The sequence below is a fragment of the Calypte anna genome, chromosome 2 (genome assembly GCF_003957555.1).
Source record: "Calypte anna isolate BGI_N300 chromosome 2, bCalAnn1_v1.p, whole genome shotgun sequence".
Taxonomy (NCBI): Eukaryota; Metazoa; Chordata; class Aves; order Apodiformes; family Trochilidae; genus Calypte; species Calypte anna.
Window position 1 is genome coordinate 131488820 of NC_044245.1, and position 22715 is coordinate 131511534.

The window sequence follows — 22715 nt, forward strand, 5'->3', positions numbered from 1 at the left end:
GTGTTTTATTCTGAATAAGAACTGCAAACGGGACTGTTGAGGCTACGTGGGTCTGAAAATGCAGGTTTTGTGCATATATTCTTTATGGAATGTACACATGTATTTTCCATTAAAGAAGTTTCATCTATTGCCTTAGCAATGGCAGTAGAATGGAAGTGGTCCCCTGTGTCCCTTTGCTTCCGTTCTTGGAAGGAGTGCCAGTATGAGCTGGCAGCGTAGGCTCTGTCTTTTGGGACTGCAGTTGAGGACGTCAGGGTGTGAAGACGGAGAAAAAAGAGACCAAAATAAGAGGGAAGAGGAGGAGAGAGGAAAAAGTAGACATAAGCTAGCTGAGAAACATTGAAAAGCAGCACAAATTAAGTAAATGAAAATATGTGTCCATCTGTTTCGTGTTTCATCTTTTTCAAATGGCTCTTTAATTGCTGTATTATGAACAACTGATACTGAGAACGTCACTGATGGTAGTTTTTTGCAATGTAAAATAAGACAACATAATGTTTAAAGAATCAATCAATTACATTTATTCCTGAAAGATAAAAAATTACCATTTCCCAAGATTATAACTATTTTTGTTCTACAGCACTTGTGACACAGCATTGTACTACAGCCTTTGATTATGATTATTTCTATTTCTGAGTTAACAGACCTTTAGCCCAGGTGTCTTAAAGAACCATACAATTTTTACTTGGACTTGTGGAAACTAAGCATATTTTAGTGCAATCTCAAGTAAAATAGAAGCATTTTTGTTTTTTTTTTTACCTATATTTTTCTACCTGCTGACATATTTAAAGAGAGTGAGAAATATTTAAAAAATTTATAGAGACAGTGCTTAAAATAAGCAAGTTGGTATGCAAGGATCAGACTGACAATCCTCTGTGCAAGTTTGTATCAGGAGTATCTGTTAAGAACAACAGTGTCTTTTAATCTTTAAGTAAGAATTAACTGACATTAATTTTTTCTTTGAAAATTATTGACCTCCACAGTAGAAAACCCCCTCATAATTGTTGAGAAAACATAATTATATTAATTCACTTCCTGAATAAATCTAATACTTTGTACAAGAATTTGTCAGGTTGAGTTTAAAATTGAATTAATAATCTTTCCCATGCATGACTGCAAAGTGCTGCCACTGACTTTTCCTGGTGCTAGAACACGATGCAAAATTTGGGTATTAGAAGTACTCTACAGTATTTTGAATGTATTATCTAAAGATTTAATATTATGGGATTTGAAATGCATCCAAATATGATTTTATTTTCATCTTCCTGCTTCTATTCCAGCATTTTCCACCACTTTCATAGTCCTTGGAGATGTAAATTGAAACCAATTTCAGTCTGCAAACAGTAGTCTCAGTAGTTTTGCTTTTGTTTCTTGTGCTGGCTTCCATGATTCTTGAGATAATAACTGGAAACAAACAGATTAGTTTTTTCTTCACAGAATTCCTCTTTGAATAGTTTAATTCCTCTATGTATAGTCTTAGGGGTGTGAAACAAAGTTTCAGGGCTATTCCAGCTTTCAGCTAGAAACTAAGGATAAGGATATATGCTGCCTCAATCTGAAACTGCATAAAAAGGAAATTAATAATAACTGAGGACAGAGGAAGCAATAGAATTTATGGGAAGGGAGCCAGAGAAAATGCAGTTTTTAATTATTGAAAAGACATGCCTTGGGTCCTAGAAAATCAGAAATCCTTCAGTTTTAATGAAATAATTAGACACTTTTGACAAAGATTAAACTGTGCCTATTTATGAGGATTTTATATTTATGAGTAAGGATTTTGGTACCATCTGTAATGTCTACATACAGAGTGTCTGTTACAAGTTCCTAAATGATTCTGACATTGTCTATTAACAACCTAGGCTACCTATATTATAGTTCTACTTTTTATTAATAGGTTGCAGAGTTTTGTAGCATCTGCCTTCTATTCTAACTTCTGGGAAAGAGAGGGAAGTTTTTTTTCTGCATTACCATTGCTGAACTGTCTTCTGAGCAATGAAACTGTACAGTTCTTTCTGTCTCCTAATCTCAAGTGAATAGTGACAACGCTAACAAAACATTCAGGACACGTTTTCATGTCTTCACACCATGACTTCATTGCAATGCTTCCCTCCCTCCCTTCCTCCACGTCTGTTTTCCCCAGAGTAGCAGAACAACTAGTGAGCTAGCTGGTTTTTTTGTTATGTTTTATTCAAATACTTTACCCCCCCTCCTTAATGCAGCTTACATCTAGCTGTAGAAATTGTACAGAGTAGTGTTGGGCCTCTGACCAAAGATGCAATCTAGGATCCCTTTTTTAGAAAAAGATAATCTGTTTTGAGTAGAGAGAGGGAGAAGAGGAAGCTTCCCAAACTGTAGCAGAACTAACCTACAGTAATCTAGATAGTCTAAAACTGTCTTGTTTCTTTTCAGACATTAAAGACTGTTTTAATTAAACACATACAAAGAGATTTGAATTCCAGCTTTAAGTGACAATCTCAACTCAGTTGCAATCATTCTCTGCAGAGAGCAAATCTCATGTTGATTTTAGGGAATTTCATTTTCTCAATTTGCTGCAAAGTGCATGTTCAGAAATAATTCCATCACAACATGATGCTTGGATTTTGCTTACTGTTACTGATTACCTGATTTTTTTTTTTTCTTAATTATGATTATTTGCTGCATAAGGCTTACTGAAAACTAGCACTTAACAGCACTCATATAGAATGAGCTCAGGGACATCTTGATATTCAGTGGAGATGTTTGGTATATTTGAAGTGGAATTTGGCCTTCCATTCCAGTGTTATGCTTCCTTATATCACAGCTATGTCTTTAACTGTGCTAAAAGACCATTAATAATGTAAATCTGTAAACACAGATCTCAGCTGTATAAGAATACTGAATATTTTTTAGCATGTACTAACTGCAGTTAGCAGTTCTGGAACTAAATGTAGTTTTGCTTTTAGCTAAATTGACCCTGAAAGAGAGCAATACTTTAAAAAAATTGAGGGTAGTAGCTTTTTTAATTTAATTTTTTAAATTAATGAGGGCAGTACCTTTCTGGGTTGAGCATGTCATCTTAAAGTGCTCTTTTGTTGAGTGTTAGACATGAATGTTAGAGTTCACTGCTGTGTTCACAATCCTTAGCTGTGCTATACTCACTTCTATGGAGGCTAATTTCTGCTCAGAAGTATAAGTAGCAGATTTTATTTGAATTTCATATTTAGAAAATTGCTGTTTAAAGGTGAGAAAGTTAAATCTGTGAAGTGCAGTTAAGACAAAGAAATAATATATTAAAGGAATGTTAACTCAAGTTTGTAGTTTCTGTCAGTGAAGTGGTTCTGGGATCTGCAGGAGGTAATTCAGTGAATGGTCGCCTATTTTCACAGTTCTTAACATAGGTGTGCAGAGTATTCAAATAAAAAAATGTGAGTGAATAATTGTTACTGGTACAAATTCTTTCTTTGGCTCCTACGTCTCTAAAAGTCAGAAATGGTAAAGCAATCACTTTTGTAGAGCAACTGGTCATTTATATTTTACAGGGGAAGTTTATTAGTTTTAGTAAAGTAAATCTATTTTATTTGTTTGAATCAGTGAAAAAATACCTAAAAAAATTAATGTAATAGAATTTTGAAAATTAGAACTTATATTATTAAGCAATACCATTTATATTTTACCTTGTCTTTAGCTTAGTCTTTAAATTATTCTGTGTCTTTTCCTGCCCCTTCTTCAAGCCCTTTGGCCCTTTGTTCCTTTGTCTACTCTGTAGTCTATCTATCTATCTATCTATCTATCTATCTATCTATCTATCATCTGTCTATCAACTTATTTATTTATTTATTTAAATTTTGTTTGTTTGATTGTTTTTTGTTTTTTTGGTATCATAATCTCTTTATCACTGGTGTGAGTTCTTACCAAACTTTGGCTAAGCTTTAGAATTGTTTTCAAAGATATGCCATGAAATTCCTCCACTTAAAGACAAACATGCTTTTGTTCTCTATCCCAATTCTTTTTCTTTCCCCTAGCTCTAGCTCACCTCTCTTCCTCAATTCCCAGCAATTCTGCAAGCATTCCTAAGTGTCCTGTCAGATTTGTGGTAGAGTAAGTAGATGCTTCTTTACCAAGCCTTGAGAAATCATAATTTTGTGCTTTTCAGTAATAGGGCTTGCTGCATTTTTCTAACAACAACAACAAAAAAAAGTCAGCCACAGACATTTTGAGGGAAGAGTTGTTCTGGCAAAGTAGTGCAATACAATGTCATTTGAAGTTAAATAGAAAATGTAGGTTACCTGAAGTAAGTGACACTTAAAGTGGAGTTTTAAAATCCCAGGTTAATATCTCTGTTTGATACACAGTGTGTTGTGGGTATGGAGCTTGTTCTGGCATCTTTGCACTGTGCAACGTTGTGTTCTGACATCATAGAGTGGTTGAGGTTGGGAGAGACCTTAAAGATCATCTAGTTCTAAATGATCTAGATCCTCATGCCCTGTTTTTTCAGAAAATGGCACTGGGGAGTGCCCATTTCTGCAGCACTGGGTTTCCTGGAAATGCTACTGGGGACCTCAGTGAGTGTTTGATCTTCACAGAATAACAGGAGGTTAAGTTCCTCTAAATACAGCTTTCCCAGTTTAAGGTCCAGTGTTTTGTCAGCTGGTATTACATGCTTGTATATGTCCCTAGATGTAGTTTGTCTGCCCAAGCTGTTTTTATTATGCAGGTTTTAGTAGGATGAACCATGAGCTTAGTTGCAGAAAATCCATTTTCTGTGGCAAAAAGAAAGCAGCAAGAACAGCAGTTCTTATGGTAATATACTGATAGAAAGAAATGTGTTTTAGCTGCAAGAAGGTTAATTCTGTAATGAATTTGTGAAAATCCTCAACTTCCTTGATGATAACTTAAAATAAAAATAGCCATCAAGGCAGATGAGATTAAAGCAGAAAGCATTTGATTTTCTTTGTAATTCCAAATAAACTGGGAAACTTCAGAGGGACACTGCTTTCTAAAGTTCCAAATCACTGCACAAAACAATATTTTTTTCTCAGAAGTAGGTTAGTTTTAATTAACTCTGGCATGGGGTACTGGGCTGACTAAACTGGACCTGCTTCAGTTGTATCTTTATGCTCCAGTTAGAACTGTGAAAAATATTTTAGCTAGAAAAGGCATCAAAATTTATTCAACCATCTCACCTCTAGACTATAAAGAAAATTAGCAACACAACAGTTAGTTCAACAATTTCACCTCCTTATGAGACTGAGATAATTGCTTTTTATTCCTAAAATGGACAGGTAATGATTCATCTTCCTTTACCGTTCGTTCAAAGGGATTGTTACAAAAAGGATTTCCTGAAAGAAACTAAACTTAACTTGGGTTTGCATTTCTTAAAAGACAGAGTATATTTTGGGGACTTCCCATGTCTTGCAGCTCAAGTAAATACAATGATTAGAGAATCTATTTTAATTTGAAAAATATGTATCAATATTTGAAGGAAAAAATTGTATCTTTGAATAAAGTTCAAAGCAAAAATAATGTGATTGATGCAGAGATTCTTTCCTAAATGAGAATATGAATTATAATGACCCTAAGAATCAGAGTGAGATGGAAAAGAGGAAGATATGTCACTTAAGAAATGGAAAAAGGAGGAACATTTTGTAGATGAGACACACTCAGAAAATCCTCTGGAGCTCTGGATATTAAGGCCAGTACTAGTAGTATCTCAACTGCTCAAAAAACTTGTTTTGGGTGATGATAGACTACACTGCAGTAATGACTGGTGCACTGACGTAGATCAGAACTATTCGTTCTTATGTACTTTGCTCCTTCTTCAAGCTATTATGAAAGTTTGTAGAATGCTTGTATCCCATTTGCAGATATTCACAAAAGCTGTCAGTTATTTGCAGAGCTGAGCTTGGTGAAGCTTCCTAAACCAGGAGATTTCCCTCAAGACGTGTTTTGAATTTCATGCTTTATCTGGCATATGGGTACCTCTTTTGGAAGCATTTTTTTCTCTCTCAAAATGAGACTTATTCGGGAATTTATACCTTGCTATATCACCAAGTATTATGAAGCCTTACAATTATACTAACAATAAATTATGAAATTAACCTTAACTCCCCCTCCAAAGTTTTTTACATAATGGCTAGTACTGCCATAACGTAACATAACATAACATAACATAACATAACATAACATAACATAACATAACATAACATAACAATCAAACATAACATCATAACATACCAGTCCAGAATTAAATGGAAATCTTTGAAAAGTAAAATATTTACACTGCATTAATGCTTATAAAACCCAAGATCCATGGCACTGTCAAAGGAAATTAATTCCAGAGATGTGTGATCATCAGGAAAATATTCGTCTGGTATTCCAATCAACTGAAGATAGGAGCAACCCAGGAGACCATAAATCTTATAATGACATGAAAGGAAGATAAATTAGTCTCTTTGAACTTATTCCCAAGATATGGAAGGCTCCAACTTTTACCCAGTGTACTGAACAGCAGAAATTAATAAACAATCCAGTGCACATACATGTTCTTTTAGCTCCTGTTTCACAAAATGAAAAAGCTAATCTTAGTCTTACTGTCACTTGGAGAATGATTTATCTTCTAGTTAACACATACATTAGCCTTTGTTTCCATCACAGATCACCCGGACACATTGACACTCAATGCAAGTTTGGAGGCCTTTTAAGGTCTCAATCAGTCATCTGAAAGTAGAGATACTGCATAAGTCTCCCAAGATAGTTTCTAGGCAACTAAGAGGAATTTCTAAAATGAATTAAACTCCCAAGTTCAAAGGGAATGGTAACCAATTTCTGCAGTGTGTAACCACCATGGACTTCAAGATGAATGTCACTGTTACTTTATTTACATAACGAAGAGCTTTATGAGCAGCCTGCTCACCCAAACAAATGTTTGTGTAAAGGATCTTATCCAAAGAGAGTGATAGCTGTGGCTTTCACATCGAGGGCATTATATCTGTCTTAGTGTGTATATTGAAATCATTACTGTGCTGAGTCCATTTTATGTTGTTGGCAATGATCAGTTGATTGTTGTAGGATTTAATTTTTTACCATCTGCTTTGTGCTGACCATGTCCTCTCTTAATCTGGTGTAATTTGGAGAGTAAGGAATACAAGTATGAACTGCCTGTGAGCAATGAGGAAGTCAACTTTCACCTTGAATTACATCATCCTGAGGCAGCGAGGAAAAACAGATGTCTGGAAACTGTTAGTTGCATGTATTTTCAGCTTCTGTTTTTAGTATTTTACATTATTAATGATACATAGTACTTTGTTAGTAATATGCTAAATCACTTAAATGATTTTAAATGACCAAGGATAACTTTCACGCTGAAAGTGAAGAACAGAAATCTCTTTTGTAGTGGATGAAGTTTCCAATACATTGTTTCAAAAATCAAATCTCTGTTCTAGGCCAGCACTTCCTGACTAGTGAGACACATTTCATTGGTGAACCATCCAGAACTGTAAATGAGGCATAAAGCAGGATTCATGTTCTATAATGAGGTGCAAAGAAATATCAATTGATTGTGAGTTCAGCTGAAAGTAAAATTGGTTGAAATATGCTGCTCTAAACCATGCATTCTGCAAGGTGCAGCACCTACTGCATACTGAGCCTGTGTATCAATGTGTATTACATGTACTCTGCTTATTCAAGTAGAATATAACAGTCTTCTATTTCTGTCAGGTAATGCAGCTATTCCTTTTGCCAGAGATATAAAATCTCAGTTAGACCTTTTCTAACTCTGGTTTGCCAGTTCTTCCATTCTAATGTTATTCCTTTATTATTTAAAAAAAAATGTAATGTGTATATTTTATACCACATAAATGAACATTCACAAATGTATATGTTCATACTAAATGCTTTGGATATATAGCTATTCCAGTAAACTGTCAGACACTGAGGGAAGTGGAGAATTGATTGTCGGATAATTTTATGACCTTTACAGGCACTATTTTGAGGAGAAAAAAAAGATGCATTTAAAACTAGATTAGAAGTATGAATTAATTATTTTAGTATGAACTAGAATCATGGTCTTGCAGCTTGAATAAGTAATATCTATAATAATTAGAAAAATAGGTTGTTTTTTCCTTGCCAAATGCAATTTTAGCCCTGGAAGTTTTTTAGATAAATTATGTTGTATGTCAGGGCAGCGGGTTAAAAAACATGTATCTCCAAATTTTAAGGCTTTTTTTAAAATGGGAGACCAACCATGAATGAGAATTTTGTTAGAAAGCATGCAGATCCATGTGGATTATATACCACGACAATGAATAGGTACCAGAAAGGGAGACAATGTGCACCTGGTTTTGTGTTTTATCTAACGTGTTATCCAAACACAGCCAAGGCAGGAACTGGAGAGTGTTGTCAGATTCAGCAATAGAAATACAACCAAAGGGTTATATTCATTTCTTCTAAACAAAGTACTCTAGACAAGTGTAAGAACGCTTCATTAAACCTATTTTGGGACACTCATGCAATTTTTAGTTACATGAATTTTTTATTTGTTTTTACGTGCTCATTTTTCTCTCTATCGATTGTACAGGGGGAAAAGGTAAGCTTCTACACTACACACTTTAGTAATATATATTTAAATTAATTTAATCTTTATATTAATGACTTTGAACTGTGATTCAGACAATATAAATTCAACTTCTGAATTTCTCAAAATTAATAAAACCTTAATTTTAAGCATAGAGTTCTCTAAGCAAGGAATACTTAGAAATGTCTGGATCTTCTAGGTGAGACGGGAACTTTGTTAAGGGCCAGATAAAGGGAACAAAGTACTTAAAACTTAGTGTTCAGAGTTTTCTTGTGATCACATCACGTAGCATACAATATTAATATCAAATAGCCAAAAGCCAAAGCACCTTAATTCCACTTGTGCTGGAAAATCCCCTCAAACTCAACACCACACCATTTCTTGTTTTAAAGTCTAAAGATGTGACCTGTGCTTTTTCTCTGTTTTGTGGTTTTCCCTAGCAAGAGAACCTTTTTATTTCACCATGCAAGTTGTGTATATTTTGTAATATTCAGAAGAGTGAGTAGAATAGAGATAAGAGAAATAATTACAATTAAACATTTAATGTAATTATTTTTAACTATTCTATGCCTTATAATATTTAAATACAATTTTCCATATTGTCTTTCAACTAATGTATTAAAGTGAATTCCATGGAGAGGTTTAAGAAGCCATAATCTGTATTGAGCTGAGGAAATTAACCAGTAAATCAGTTATTTATGTTAAAGATAGCTTAAAAACAATTATACTGGGAGGTGTGATTGGTTCTGATGCATACCTACTGATTCATTTGAAGAAATAGTACTGTTGTGATATAGTCTATCACCATTTATAACAAAAAGATTTTAAATTGTAACTTTCATATTTCCCTTGTCAAATTTATGTGTTGGGTTTTTTTCCCTCTATCTTACTCACCCTAGAATGTGCAATTTGTACGGTCTGTGCCAGTTTTCATGTGTGTCCATACTAGGTCTAACAGCAGGATTTCCTAAGTGAACATATGGCACATTTCCTGCTATCTGCATGGGGAACAGAATTAAACCTTTCATTGTGTTATTTGAGTTTTAAAAAATGTAGACTTTTTTTTAACACTGTAACTCTTTATAATAAACAAGTCACCTAGCATTTAACTTTCACAAATCCTCTTTTTTCCCCTTTGTAAATTAAGAATTTAATTAAGCTTAATTAAATAAGAATTTAATTAAGAATTTAATTAATTAATACTGGTCAAAATAAGAAAAAATCTCAGATTCCAGAATTTATTTGTAAAATGTATTCTTTACCAGCTATCAATTATACACATAAAATGTCACGTTTGATTGGCTTGCCACCCTCTAGAAAGTTTAAAACCCATACTAATGAGTGGATCTTGATTATTTTTGTCATTTACTTAGACCATGATGAGATGCAGGAAAATGAACTGATCTCATCACAGAACTTCAACTCACGTAATTACAGAGAGTTGGCACTTTCCTGCTTAGGAAACCCAAAACTTATCGGAAATGTCCCATCAAGACTTGGCCTTTTGGGTTGATGTACTTTTTACTTGAGTTTCTTGGGAATCTATACCTGTCATTGTTAAGTTTGTCTTTCCTTAAAAACCAGACCTTTGCTTGCCTTTTTTTTTTCCCTCCTATTTTCATGATGTTGGTTCTGAGAATTTTCAGAGATGGGAATATCCAGAGTCTTGTAAATGTGCAGAAGGTAAATTGACAGTTTATATTTGTATTTTATCCTGAATGTGAGTAATCACTGTCCTCTTAACTGTTTGGAGTGTCGTAGCACTTGTGGGGTGAGTTCCTGATTGAGGAGCAGGGCACAGAATGCTCCCACTGGCACTTGGGCAGTGCCAATATTTGGAAACGTGCTAGAGGCATCATGCTGAACTGTGCTTTTGGGCCTTAATCCAGAGACTGTTGGCATGCAGTGTTATCCCTGGTTTCACTGGAATCAGGCTCCTAAACAATTGCTGCTACAGGAACAATAGCTCAACAGACTTTGGAACAGCAAAGTTTGAATACCCCAAACATAGCAAGTAGGAGAATGGATTTGAGTTCACACTTGGACCACTGACATTATTTTTACCTGTAACATGAACCAGATCACTTAAACTTCATTTCCTAAAGAATTTAATAGATAATATACTTAAATGGCTTGTGATGGTAAACTAGTTTCCTAAATCTCATTCTAAGGATAAATAGTTATAATTTCATTATGTGGTCTTAGTGCTGGTGGAACAGGAAGCTAATTTTTGCTGCCCTTTGTGCATGGGATGCCATTAGCAGCAGGACCAATGGAAACTGGGGAATGAGGGACTTAAAGGCAACGGAGGGAGGTGGTTCTGTGGGCACCAGAAGCAATGCAGCACAGAATGTGTCTCTGTCCTTATTTCATCTGTGAAGTGGTGGAGGGTCACAATAACTTAAGCACCTTTTCTTATCACTTATAATAATTATGAAACTTAAGATGGCAATCATGCGACTATTTATGGGCCATATTCTGAATGTCTTTCTACTTCCAAAGTCAATGGATAATGGTATAGTTCTAACTAGCAATCCTATATGCACATTATCTTATGTTTTTCTCGTCCCATGATGATGCTGATGTTCACATAGCTTGATGGAATTTGACTACTTACAGTATTTAGTTCTTACACTTCTATGAAGTTTAGCAGTCCCCTCAAGCATATTAATCATAGTGATAGAGGGTAACATGAAGAAAAAGGGATAAACAGACTCTCCAAATTTCCAAATCTCATATCCTTGGTTTAAACCTAACTTATGCTAACATGAGAATATAGATTGCTAGTCAATGGCTAAATGGGAAGAAGATGATTAGAAGGACATTGAAAAGAATTATATAAACATAGGTAGAATGCTTGAAATATAAAACAAGGAAACGCAGAAGATAACGAGAATAAAATGCAATCAAGGAAAACCAGTATTTTTATGGTTGAACCACATTACTGTACTTCGTTAGTGGATATTTTCTGCAACGTGGTTTGGTATCTTAGCTGGAATTTCACTATCTTCCATCATAGAACTGTGACCTGACTACCAGGGAATAAAATCAGTATCACTTTTCCATTCTCAATGAATGTTTAACTCAGTGAATTAAATAGTTCTTTCAATATTTAATTATTTTACGGGAGAGAGAACAGCCTTGACAAGAAGGACAAATCCTCTGTGGACTAACCAAGAGTGTTGATGAGGACTTTATGGGAATGTTTGAAGAAGCTAGAAGACAAACTTGGGACTCCGTTTTCCATATCCACAGACACTGTTCTAACTGCGAGACTTCCTGTAATGAAAGGAAGAGTGCACTTGGAATGACTGCTCAGGTGTCAACTCCAGGACAGGCTTCATTATTGTGGTTCTTGGGCAGAGACTGATGCTTCCCTGCAGCCTGGATTTAGGTATTTTTTTGGGGTGGGTTGTTGCTTTATCTGCATCCCTCTCTTTATTACTTCCTATCCTAGATAGCCAGTATACTGGTTTCTATGGCCCCTTTTCTCATGTGGTTAAGTTTACAGTTTGTAGATTTTGCTTTACTTCTTGCTGAATCTGAACCTTCGAATGCTGATGTGGTGAAATACACATGAACAAGTGCTTTACCCCAAAAGAAAGTTTGGTTGCATTTCACTTAACAGTAGCAAAGTAAAATGTCCATCATTTATATTAATTTGATCTAGTCCTTTAAAATCATGTCCAACCTTGAAGCGTCAGTTTGCTAATGTGACCCAAAATGATTAGTCTTATAAACTGTAATAATATAACACCACTCAACGTGCAGGGCCACTTTTAACTCACCTGTTTGAAAAAAACATTTGTTTAGATGATTTTTCTTATCATAACAAGTCAAAATTTTTTTAATCCTAAGTATTTAGCTAAATGCTTTGGTAAGGGCATATTGGAGAGCAATGGCAGATGCATTACAGATACTTATGTGTTATTAAGGACCTAATGTTATGTAGTGTGTAGATGAAAAAAAAAAGAAGTTTGACTTTCTGTACGTTTAAAAAATCCCACTCTTACTCCCAAACTCCAAGAGACTCAGTCTAACAATTTTTTCTGTGAATCCATCAAACTATACTTAGTATCCAGTAGATTATAATGAAACTGAATAAAAAATTGTCCTTGTTAGTATCTTCTATTATTGAACAATCTTTGCCTGATGAGCTGTAATGTATAGCTTTAATGAGACTGCAAGACTTTACCTTGTTTATGCTACATCTTTCTGTAAAAAGCTTTATTCCTTTGTGGCTATAATAAAGACGTGATGCCTAGAAGAATGTTTGAGATAACATATTTGTACTATTGGCAACTGTCTTTGTATAATAGGTTTCCCTTAAAAGCTTTCTAAATTCTAGGATTATGCTGATAATTTTAATCTTGTATTTGAAATATAATTTTTTTATGTGAATTGAAAAATATCAATATAAGTGAGATTTCTAGAATAATTTTTCTTCCCAACTACATGTTGCTGGGGGGGGTTTATTAGAGTCATCTTGGCTAGTGAAGTAAGTATCTATGGATCTCAGAGTAGCCTGGTTTAATGAATACAATGAAGCTTCCCTGGCCTTGTCTTTTCATTTTGAAATAGGCTGTCAGCCATATCTGCTATCTACTTAGACTATCTGGTACTAATTTTTCCCATTCTGTGGAATATCTTCATCACACTTTGTGTTCCTGTCTATGAAATCCCTTGAAAAACTGGGGTACGAAGGAAATATATAATTATTTTAAAACCATAATTAGCAAGAGTGTGTACAAACATGTACAGGTATAAATACACAAAATATAAAATTCACTATAAAAATTATTTGAATCAGCCCCTCAAATGTTAGGTAATACTTGAATCACAAGTGCTTGAGTAGAGCTTGGCTTACCTGGTGTATGTTGAAGTACACAGCTGGGGTGTTTTGAAAAAAAAGAAGAATGTGCATATAGAACCTCTTCTAATATTCTTCTTATATGGATATTGGAGGGTATAGAGTGAGTGACCTGAGGAAGAAAAAAGGAGATATGAAGTGTCAAGAAAACAAATATCAAGCAGGGAAAAAAAAATTCCTGTCTTTACGTGAACCTGTGAACCCTTTGGATATAATTTCCTAAATCTTAAAAATTGCAATAAATCTCTGTGCCCTTCACCACAGGGAATTTTTTAGTATAAAAAATGCTGACACATTTATAGATCACTAACAGTATCGACAGAAGGTAACCAGTACCTGTACTGGTTTGTTCTCAGATAAGATCAGAAATAGATTGATATACAGGAAACAATTTTTATGTTTGGTTCCACAGACTTCTTTTGAATGTCAGTTCCATTTTGGTTCTGAAAGAATGGGTACATCTGTGCACAGCCCACTCTGCTCATGATCCTTCATTCCATCCCCTTCAGCCTCTTCCTGCTTTTCTTCTTTGCTTTCTTGATTCTTCTCTACCCAAATTATTATATTTTGGAAAAGGTGGAGGTAACTGAGAGAGAGCTTATCAATAAGTCTCTATTATAGGGTTGATACAATAATCTAAGCCACATAGTAAATGTAGGAAGGAATCATGAAGTGGCCAAAGGGTCTCTTGGGCACCAAAAGGTCAGGAAAGAAATGCAATTCTGTATGGTTTTTCTTGGCATAATCTAGTTTTTGAAATTAAGAAAAAAATTCTAATTGACAATGAATTCAGTGTGTATGAAAATTCCACATGAACCAAAAAATGTGTATTTGTACATCCCCTGTAATTATAACTGATTTTTCTGCTTGTAGCAGCTATGGAGTGTTTGCCTGTAAAAGTATCCTTTTATCTTTTCTCTATTAAGCTTTCAATGCATTACTATCTACAGAATACTCTTCATTCCTTGCCCCAGAATTAAATGAAAACATTAGAATTTAAAAATTTTTCTTATTTTGTCAGTAGTACAACTTTCCAAAAAAAGGATCTATGTCATAACTTGTATTTTAAATATCTGAAAAATAAGACATGCAAAGATGAATGTCAAATGATCAGCTCTTGACTGAAACTACCATAGAATTGATGACGATTCATAATGCACACAACAAAATGATGACATATTGTAATATGTGAGAAAATCCTGGTCTTGTACCTGATTCATGGCCAACATTGTCTCTGAACATTTAAGTGGTGCATATGAGACCTATTCAATTAATTGAATTATTTATAACAAGATGATTCTGTTTCTCAGAGCTGATATGAAAATGTTGTTTTCTTGATTTAATGAATGTAAAGACAAAGTTTCTTGTATTACAAACATGCATTCTCTAATGCAGGCAAGGTGGTTATCAAGTATTAAGCTTTCATTTTATTATAGCAAGATAACCATTAATACTCAGTGGCTTCTACTGCAGGATCTCAGCAATTACCAGGTTTACCATGTCTATAGCCGAGTCCTTTTTACCTCAAATTGTAATACATTTCTCCAGTACTAATGTTTGCATATCGCACAGTATGCTACAGGCATAAAAACAGATATTTAAAACTATTTTGTGTGGTGCTTTGTAGGTTTTCACATGAGTTATGAGGTCAGTTTTATTAGGGGATATGTTCTCTATTATTTTTTTTTTTTAATATTTATCATGGGTGTTAGTAGAGAGCCCTCTACATCTCATTTAGAGGGACCTGGAGTTGTATTTGTTCCTATTTATTTTTTTGTTTAAAAATCTGAGTCTGAGCTGCCATCCTTCTGGCCAAGGAAGCCTGGATGGTTACTCCCTTCTGAGCACATCAATACAACATTTTAATTAGCAGAACGTTGCTTATTCCCATATCTTCTGGGATTAAAATCGCTTTCAGTGGAAGAGCTTTAATAATAGCCCTCATTTGATATTGGTTTTTTTTGAGATTTTGTAATTAGTGCTAAGATGTTAAAAGCTGTGGATAGAAAATGAGATATTCTAAGGAAAATCTTTTAATTGTTACTTTTCAATTTGACAGTGATAGAATATATTTTGTAATGTTATGTAATGTCATGCTCTGACACAAGCACTGAAAGAAACGAGGAAAAATACTTTTTCAGGGATTCAGCCAGGGATTCTTATTTTCTATATATTTAATGATATTCACTGTGCATATTATGCTGCAAAATTTCACTGTGTGCCATTAGATGAGTGATTCTGCTTCTTCCTCTTTGACTTTCTATACCATATATGTCCTGGAGACCCAGGCTCCTAAGGCAGTGGCATTTCTTGGAAGTAGACAAGTATGGAGCACCCAAAGAAGTGATTGATTTTGCTTGGTTCCATCATGGCTGATTCTGTCCATAAAACTTTCAAAAGATGCTTAATATTGCTTACTTTGAAACATAGTACTTGTATAATGCAGCCATTCCCTTTTAGTGACTTCCAGTCCCTTCCAGTTTGCATCAGAAATTATATTATCAGTCTTAATACTGTATGTACAGTACTTAACAGATTACTTACATATGGAATACATACTGTTTGGTTCACTCATGGCTTGGTATTACATTTAAATGTTTGTACTGAAAAAACTGTTATCTCTTGTGAGGCATGGTATAGCTTTTCAGATATGATACGAAAGGTCTATGGTTGCAGTCTCAGTGCTGCATGTTTATTATAGGAAGAATATTTTTAGGGTGGTCTTTCTGTCCTTTAAAGCTGCCTTTACTTTAAAAAACCCCCAGACCTACATACACGGGCACTGATGTTAGTCATTTTTACAGGGGAGGGAGGGAGGGAGGAGGGGAAGATGCAGAAATCCTCCTCCTCTTAGACAGTAGTAGCAGTGTGAGGATGGCTTGTCCTCATTTTTTTACTTCTGAGATTTTATTGCTGGCAGCCAGATGTGCTGAAACTCCTGACGACAGCATCTATTCACTGCATGTTTTTAATAGGCTTAGAGAAATATGAGTAGAGTACATGAAAGCAGCTCAGCTTCACACTTCAGCTGGGAATGCCCAAAAAGCTTACTGCTGTTTAGAATTCTTGCTACAGTCAGGAGAAAGCCGCACGGGTACTAAATCTTCTACGACTGAATTAGAAGAATAATGACTGTACAATTAACTATTAGCCTCTGCTCATTTAGGCACAGTTTTTACAGAGATCAGAAATATGGAACTTGATTGGCATGTTTGCATTTGATGGTGTGTGCTAAATAGATGACTTTTAAGACAGGTGGTGAGGAAAAATAGAAGGGAAGGAAAGAGAAAATGCAATTCGAGACACTGCGCCAGGTCTGCAATTCTGTTTTATCTCATTTTCATGGGGTTTTCTCATCCCCTCCAAATATTTTACAAAATGATCTATTTGGACAAACATTGAACAATGCTAGGTGAGTACAAATAAAACATTTTTGCCTTACCATTTCTATGCTTGTGCTCTCATATTAATATATTTGCATGTTTTTCAGTGAGGTACTTTTATAATTGCACTCTTATGTATTACTATTTTTATGGTAGCAGTCGATCTCTGTTGGTGCTTTTATGTTTTCTGGAAAGATTTAAATAAGAACTCAATCTGCAGAAATAAAGCAAGCAAAGATAGAATAAAATATTTAAGATGGTTACATATCTTTCATACATTATCTACCATTAGAAGCTAGCATTATTAGCTGTAATCCTTGAAGCATATGAAATATTCATAAACAAATTTGTCCAAGGAAATGATTTCTGCACGGATGTGGCAGTGAAAGGATTAAATGTTAAAAATGTGTCTGCTTAACCATCCATAATTTGCTGGAAGATGTAAATCAGTGGTCCTGCATACCACTTGCAAAATAGGAAGAAAGCAGTTTCTTATTTTTCAGAAGACAGGTTCTATGTGCAAAGCTTTTCAGTGATCTTTTTAACTGGCCAAATTATAGCTGATCAGTGGATGCTTTGCAGCATCAGCAGCCGGTCAGTCAGCTCTGTAGGCTGCCCTTTTCTGAGTAGCTTTTGTTTTGTGGGCATTAGAAATGATAGGTAGTTGTTGTTTATTGGTGTGAGACGATTTTTAAATTGGTTTCTTCAGATTTTATATGGGAGGAAAAACTGAAATAATAATGACTCATTTTTGTGGCACTGTTCAATAAGCATACTATAATACCAATGTTGAGAACTTTTTCATTCTGCTATTAAATATTAACAGTAAAAATGCTTAAGATTTTATTCTAAAAGAGTATGAGTGCAGATCAGAGATAAAAAAGAATCATGTAGTTTTTTTATAAAGATAGTGCAGTGATGGAAACATTCTGGAAAAAATGTGGAAGTAATATTGCAGAGACTATATTCAGCATTTTAATCCCCTCTGTATCTGTGGGAGAACTTATTTTCAAATGGGATATTAGTCCTTAAATACAGTGATATTTGCAGTTAATACTTCAGAAAACTCTTGTAATTTTATTTCGCAGAATATTCTTGTAGGGATTCCCTTCCTTACTGAGGTGTTGCCTTTATTAGTATTTGAGCATTTATTTAATGTTACTGTTTTCAAGTTTTGGTATGTTGGTTATGAATTTCTAATTAAGCATGCAAAATTATAGATGTAGCTTTAATATTCATAATCACTCTAATGAAGCAAGATTTTTTAAATAGAAAACAAATCTGTGGTGACTGAGAATTTTCTTATATCCTTTAGTGTACTCTGAAATCTTGGAAGCACTACAAAATGGAGCAATAATTTATGTATTATCAACTATGATTGCAAAGCAGTGCATATTTCCAAGTGCATAGTTTCAGGCCTACAGCAACAGAAAAATCCCTTAGCAACTGTTCTAATCAGCTACAAACCAAGTCCTGATTCTCTGGATCTGCTTTTGTATATCAAAGTGCATGCTCTTTGCAGATGAAGGTGCATGCTTTTTATTTATTTCTTTTCTTTTTTACAGCTACATGTGCACGGTGCTTTTAGGCATATATTTTGCTCAACTCTGGCAAAAGCTATCGTTTTCAAATCAAAAGATACCAGAGAATTATTTTGTTGCATTATTTGTGTCTGAGATATAGACTGATGTTTATTCAAGAAGACTGGCAAACAAGAAAGGTTTATCAGGAAACCAATCCTCCTACCTAGTATGGGCTGTCTTATTTAGGATGAGAATATTTCTCTATTTGTAAGGAGCAATGTTGTGTTTTCCTGGGTACTAATGTTTCTTGCCTCAGGAAAACACTGCAATTTTTCAACAATATGCAACAGTAATCATGAGAAACTAAGTAAGGCTTTCTGTGTCTTCTGAAGTTGAAATTAATTGGAAGCTATTTAAGGTTATTGAATGTCTTCTGAATTAATACCAGTATTTTAAATTTGAGACTGATAAAAGGGTTTTGAAGAAGTCATCTATTGATGACTTTTTACTAGGCAGTAAAAAAATCTTGCTGACATTTATTTTGAAGGCTAGTGCTTTTTGTTTTACTGATTCAAAAAGTGTATTTTTTTTCTAAATAAATCAATGTAGTGTATATTTTAGGTAGATTTTTCACTTAAAACTTTGCAAATTAATGTGCTGCACTTGGCTAAAACTAGCTCATTGTGTGTTAAGAGTTAATGTTTCAGAAGTGTAGTAAGGAAAATAAAAATACCTCTAGCATGTAAAAGATTCTGGTTTGATTGGGTATAATAGCTGTCGCTTCAAACCTTAAATATTTTTTGAGACTAAAAAGAGATGATCTGTCTCCTTTTAAAGTTTTTTCTCTCTACTTTTATACCTAAAAAATCAGAGTCCAGAAAGATAACAGCCGACGTTAAGCACAGAATGATTAACTGCTGCTTACACAAAGTAATAACGTGAAGAAAACAGGTTAATGCATACTAATAGTGTAGCAGATAATAGAATCTAAACCAGAAAGTCATGGGGAGCTAGGCAGCATGCATATAACTGTAACTGAAACACCATTCCAATTAATTTTCACATCATCTGCTCTTGGAGTTCTTCCATTCTTCTGAAAGTTTAGAAATGCTGTGTTTTTGTTGCAGGAAAGCCAGTTATCTTGGCCTTAGCTTTCTGATATGATACAAAACATTATTTAAAAAGGTATTCATCATTTTCTGTAGAAACCTTGCACAAGTTGGGATTTTATTTTCATACGTTTTGCATTGCAGTAGCTGATGTGAGAGGACTCAAATGATATTAAGCTCCTTGTGTTTTATATAAATTTTACCATTCAAATGGGTTTAGTATTCCTGTGCTAACAGCTTTTGTTGGAGAAGTACTGCAGTTCAGGTCTTTTTTTTTCCAGCTACATGGCAACACATTGCTGTAAGATGCTATTGTGAGTGTAAAAGAGAGAGATGGTTTACTGGGCCTTCCTCCTGGTTCTGCACATCTCATCTGACATTACCAGCTCCAGCCAGCTGAAGCAGTAAGGGCTGTGACTTTACCTCAAAATTGTGTTTCACCTGTATTTGGGACTGTAGGGCTATTTTCTGTAGAATAGGTAAGCTTCTGTGGAAAATTATTAGAATTACCTCATGCCAGGAAGTCAGAACTGTTTTGCATCCTTAGCATTTGGGAAATGGTAATTTATGGAATAAATTCTTCATGTGTCTGGAAAAAGACAGTATGGAAAAACAAATCAGAAGACCTTCTCTGAAAGCATGCTAAGTGCTTGGGTTACATCAGAATGCCAAAGCAGCATCTAAAATAGCTTCGTTTCTTTTGCAGTCTAAAATTTTTCTGATGACTTTCAGTGACATAAATTAAATGTTGTTAAAAACCTTAAGGTACCAGAGAAGCTGGACTGTCTTGACTGCCATTCTTCACTCAGGGTTTAGTGTACAAATACTGTCAAATGCTCCATTTGTAGCAGGATGCTGTGAGAAGCCACAGTTGCTTTGGGCAATATTCAGATTAACACATCACTGCATAATGGCGAGTATCCTGTGTTACTAAAATTGATACAAACTCCACAGAGCAGTATCAGTCCAATTTTACTATTGCAGTACATATTGACAGCTTCTCACTCAGAATGGAAAGCAGTGGATTTTCCTAAATCTGGTTTCTCCCATGACAGGTTCTTACTTTTTTGTTACAGGGAAGTGAAAGTGAATTTGTTGTCTAGGTTGGCCACACAGGGGCATAAGATAACTACTATGCTTAACCCAAAAATAGCACAAAGGTTGCTCAGAAATTATATGTACATCAAGACTTAGGAATGCTTTGCATTTTCAAATAAAACACACTTATTTTAAAAAAGTAAACTCTCTTTTCTTTAATTGAATTAAACTCCAATATTTTTAAAGATTTGGAAGAGCTTTCACTTTTTTAGTTCCTTGGTAATCATTTTATACATAAATGCATTCAAATACAATTTTCAAAAGTATTAGTGCTTAGTAAAACAACTACTAAAGTAGTCTGTTTGTGAAACCATGTATTTACACAGAAATTAATTTGCCTGAAAAATACGATTTATTTTTATTAATTAATTTTCTGTTTTGTTTCCTAAGTATACTCAGGAGCTATTTTGCTCCATTTTATAACGAAGGCATCACGTGATGTCAAGAATTACTAGCACAGACAATTGCTATTTGCCATGGAGCAAGTAATGATTGCGTTGTCATTGAATAAAAAGGATAACTTTTATATTCCTTGTTGGGAAATGATTTTGTCAAGATACTTCTGTAGAGTAGGTTTGAATTTTTTTTCCTGACTGTCTCAGTTCAACAAAGCAAAAGCTTTCCTAAAATTCTAAGTGTATGTTGCATCTCCAAATATGATTAGTCTAAGTGCCAAGGATAAAACTGCACTGATGGCACTATAACAGAAAATATACTGTCAATATTCTGATGTATAACAGTGAATAATAGCAACAGAAAAAGCCTCTCCTCACTTTCAAAAACCATTTTTTGGGCTTTTCACATCTATTCCCTTTTTACCTGCATACTGGACTCTCATAATCCTTTTCTAAATTATTTCCTGAAATTTGTAGCTGATGTGCTTTCTCAATTAAAAGACCACTCAATGTTCTAAAAAAACCCCAGAATTTTATTTTTGTGCCTATGATATGTTGTTAAATGAGTTAAAAGCATAGCAAAGCAAGGCAAATTCCTCTCCTGGTTCTTAACAGTGTCTTGTACCAGCTGTCGATGACTACATTACTTCAGAGAGGTTATTCATGTCAGATGATCCTCTGTCTTTTTTAATTGCTAAAATTAGAGACATAAGCCATCTTTAGGTGAATCCCTACATGGATGTATCTGTATCTGTAAGCACAAGGGTAAGAATGGCTGGGACAGTAAGTTACATATGTAAGGCAGAGAGAGAGTCTTACTGCATCGTGCTTGGTCTTTTTTGAATCTTTGCCATGTGTCTCTCTGAGCTGTGAATAAATATATAACAACATCTATCCTTTGCTTCTTGATTTGCTACTTTGGGAGAAAGTGGGAGAAGTAGCAGGAGTTTTTAAAGTTTCTTCTAATGTTTCTGTTTCCCTTGGAGGAAGGAACTGAACATACTAACACTCCAAAGCTGTGTGGTTTGTTTTTTTGGTTTTTGTTTCTTGTTTTTTTTTCTTCTTCTGAGAAGTTCTGTATTCCACTCTGTCTTGGCAGCTTTTCCATTTTGGGTTTGTTTTTTAAATCCCTATTTCTAGGAAGAACCACCCCTTGCAACATCCTGTTACAGATATTTTCAGAGAGATCAAAGTAAGAGATTTCCTTACAGAGCCATTTCTCTTCCCATCTCTTCCAGTTCTGGAGAGAGATACCTTCTGTTACTTCCACATCAGTTGCTACAGATTTAATAAGGTGACATATGCTTCCTCCATGAATCTCACAGAGCTGTGGATATTTGTGGCCATAACAGGTTTATCTCTATTCTCATTGTGCATCAACTGCTTTTATCTGATGATGGTACTAAAATCCTAGCTGGCATATGATCTTAACCTCCCACCAGGAAGAAAAAAGAGGATGGGTCAGAAGTGGCTAAATGATCTCAATTCAGATAGTATGTGAAATTGACAAAATTAAATCAACCTAAATTTGGAATTAAAAATACCTTACAGCTCATTTTTTTTTCCTCACCTGTATGAGAACGCCAGAAATCAAAGCTATGTTTGAGTTACAACATTTCAGATCAGAACATACAAAAAGGATCTCTTTCCATTACCCACGTACTTTCTCTCATTCCTCAGAACAGACACATAAAATGTAGGTATTATCTTCTTTTTCAGGAAAAAGAAAAGGCAGAGGTCATGGTATTAAAAAATTAGTAGTGATTTTGTTTACTCAGCTTGAAAC

The 22715-nt window shown here is 34.6% G+C and overlaps 1 protein-coding gene across 36 annotated transcripts in view; it reads left to right on the plus strand.

Annotated features, from left to right (window-relative positions):
• Positions 1-22715, plus strand: part of RIMS2 (regulating synaptic membrane exocytosis 2) — a 419884-nt gene that overhangs the window by 116263 nt on the left and 280906 nt on the right. For 15 of the 36 annotated variants that reach the window (XM_030444611.1, XM_030444616.1, XM_030444610.1 and 12 more), the window contains exon 1: positions 16712-16833. The exons of 20 other annotated variants lie outside the window; for them this stretch is intronic. In XM_030444611.1, coding sequence (XP_030300471.1) covers positions 16712-16833 — 122 coding nt within the window. Of the gene's footprint in view, positions 1-2142; positions 2169-16711; positions 16834-22715 lie in introns of those variants that run through there. One more of the 36 variants, XM_030444599.1, reaches the window with a different exon arrangement.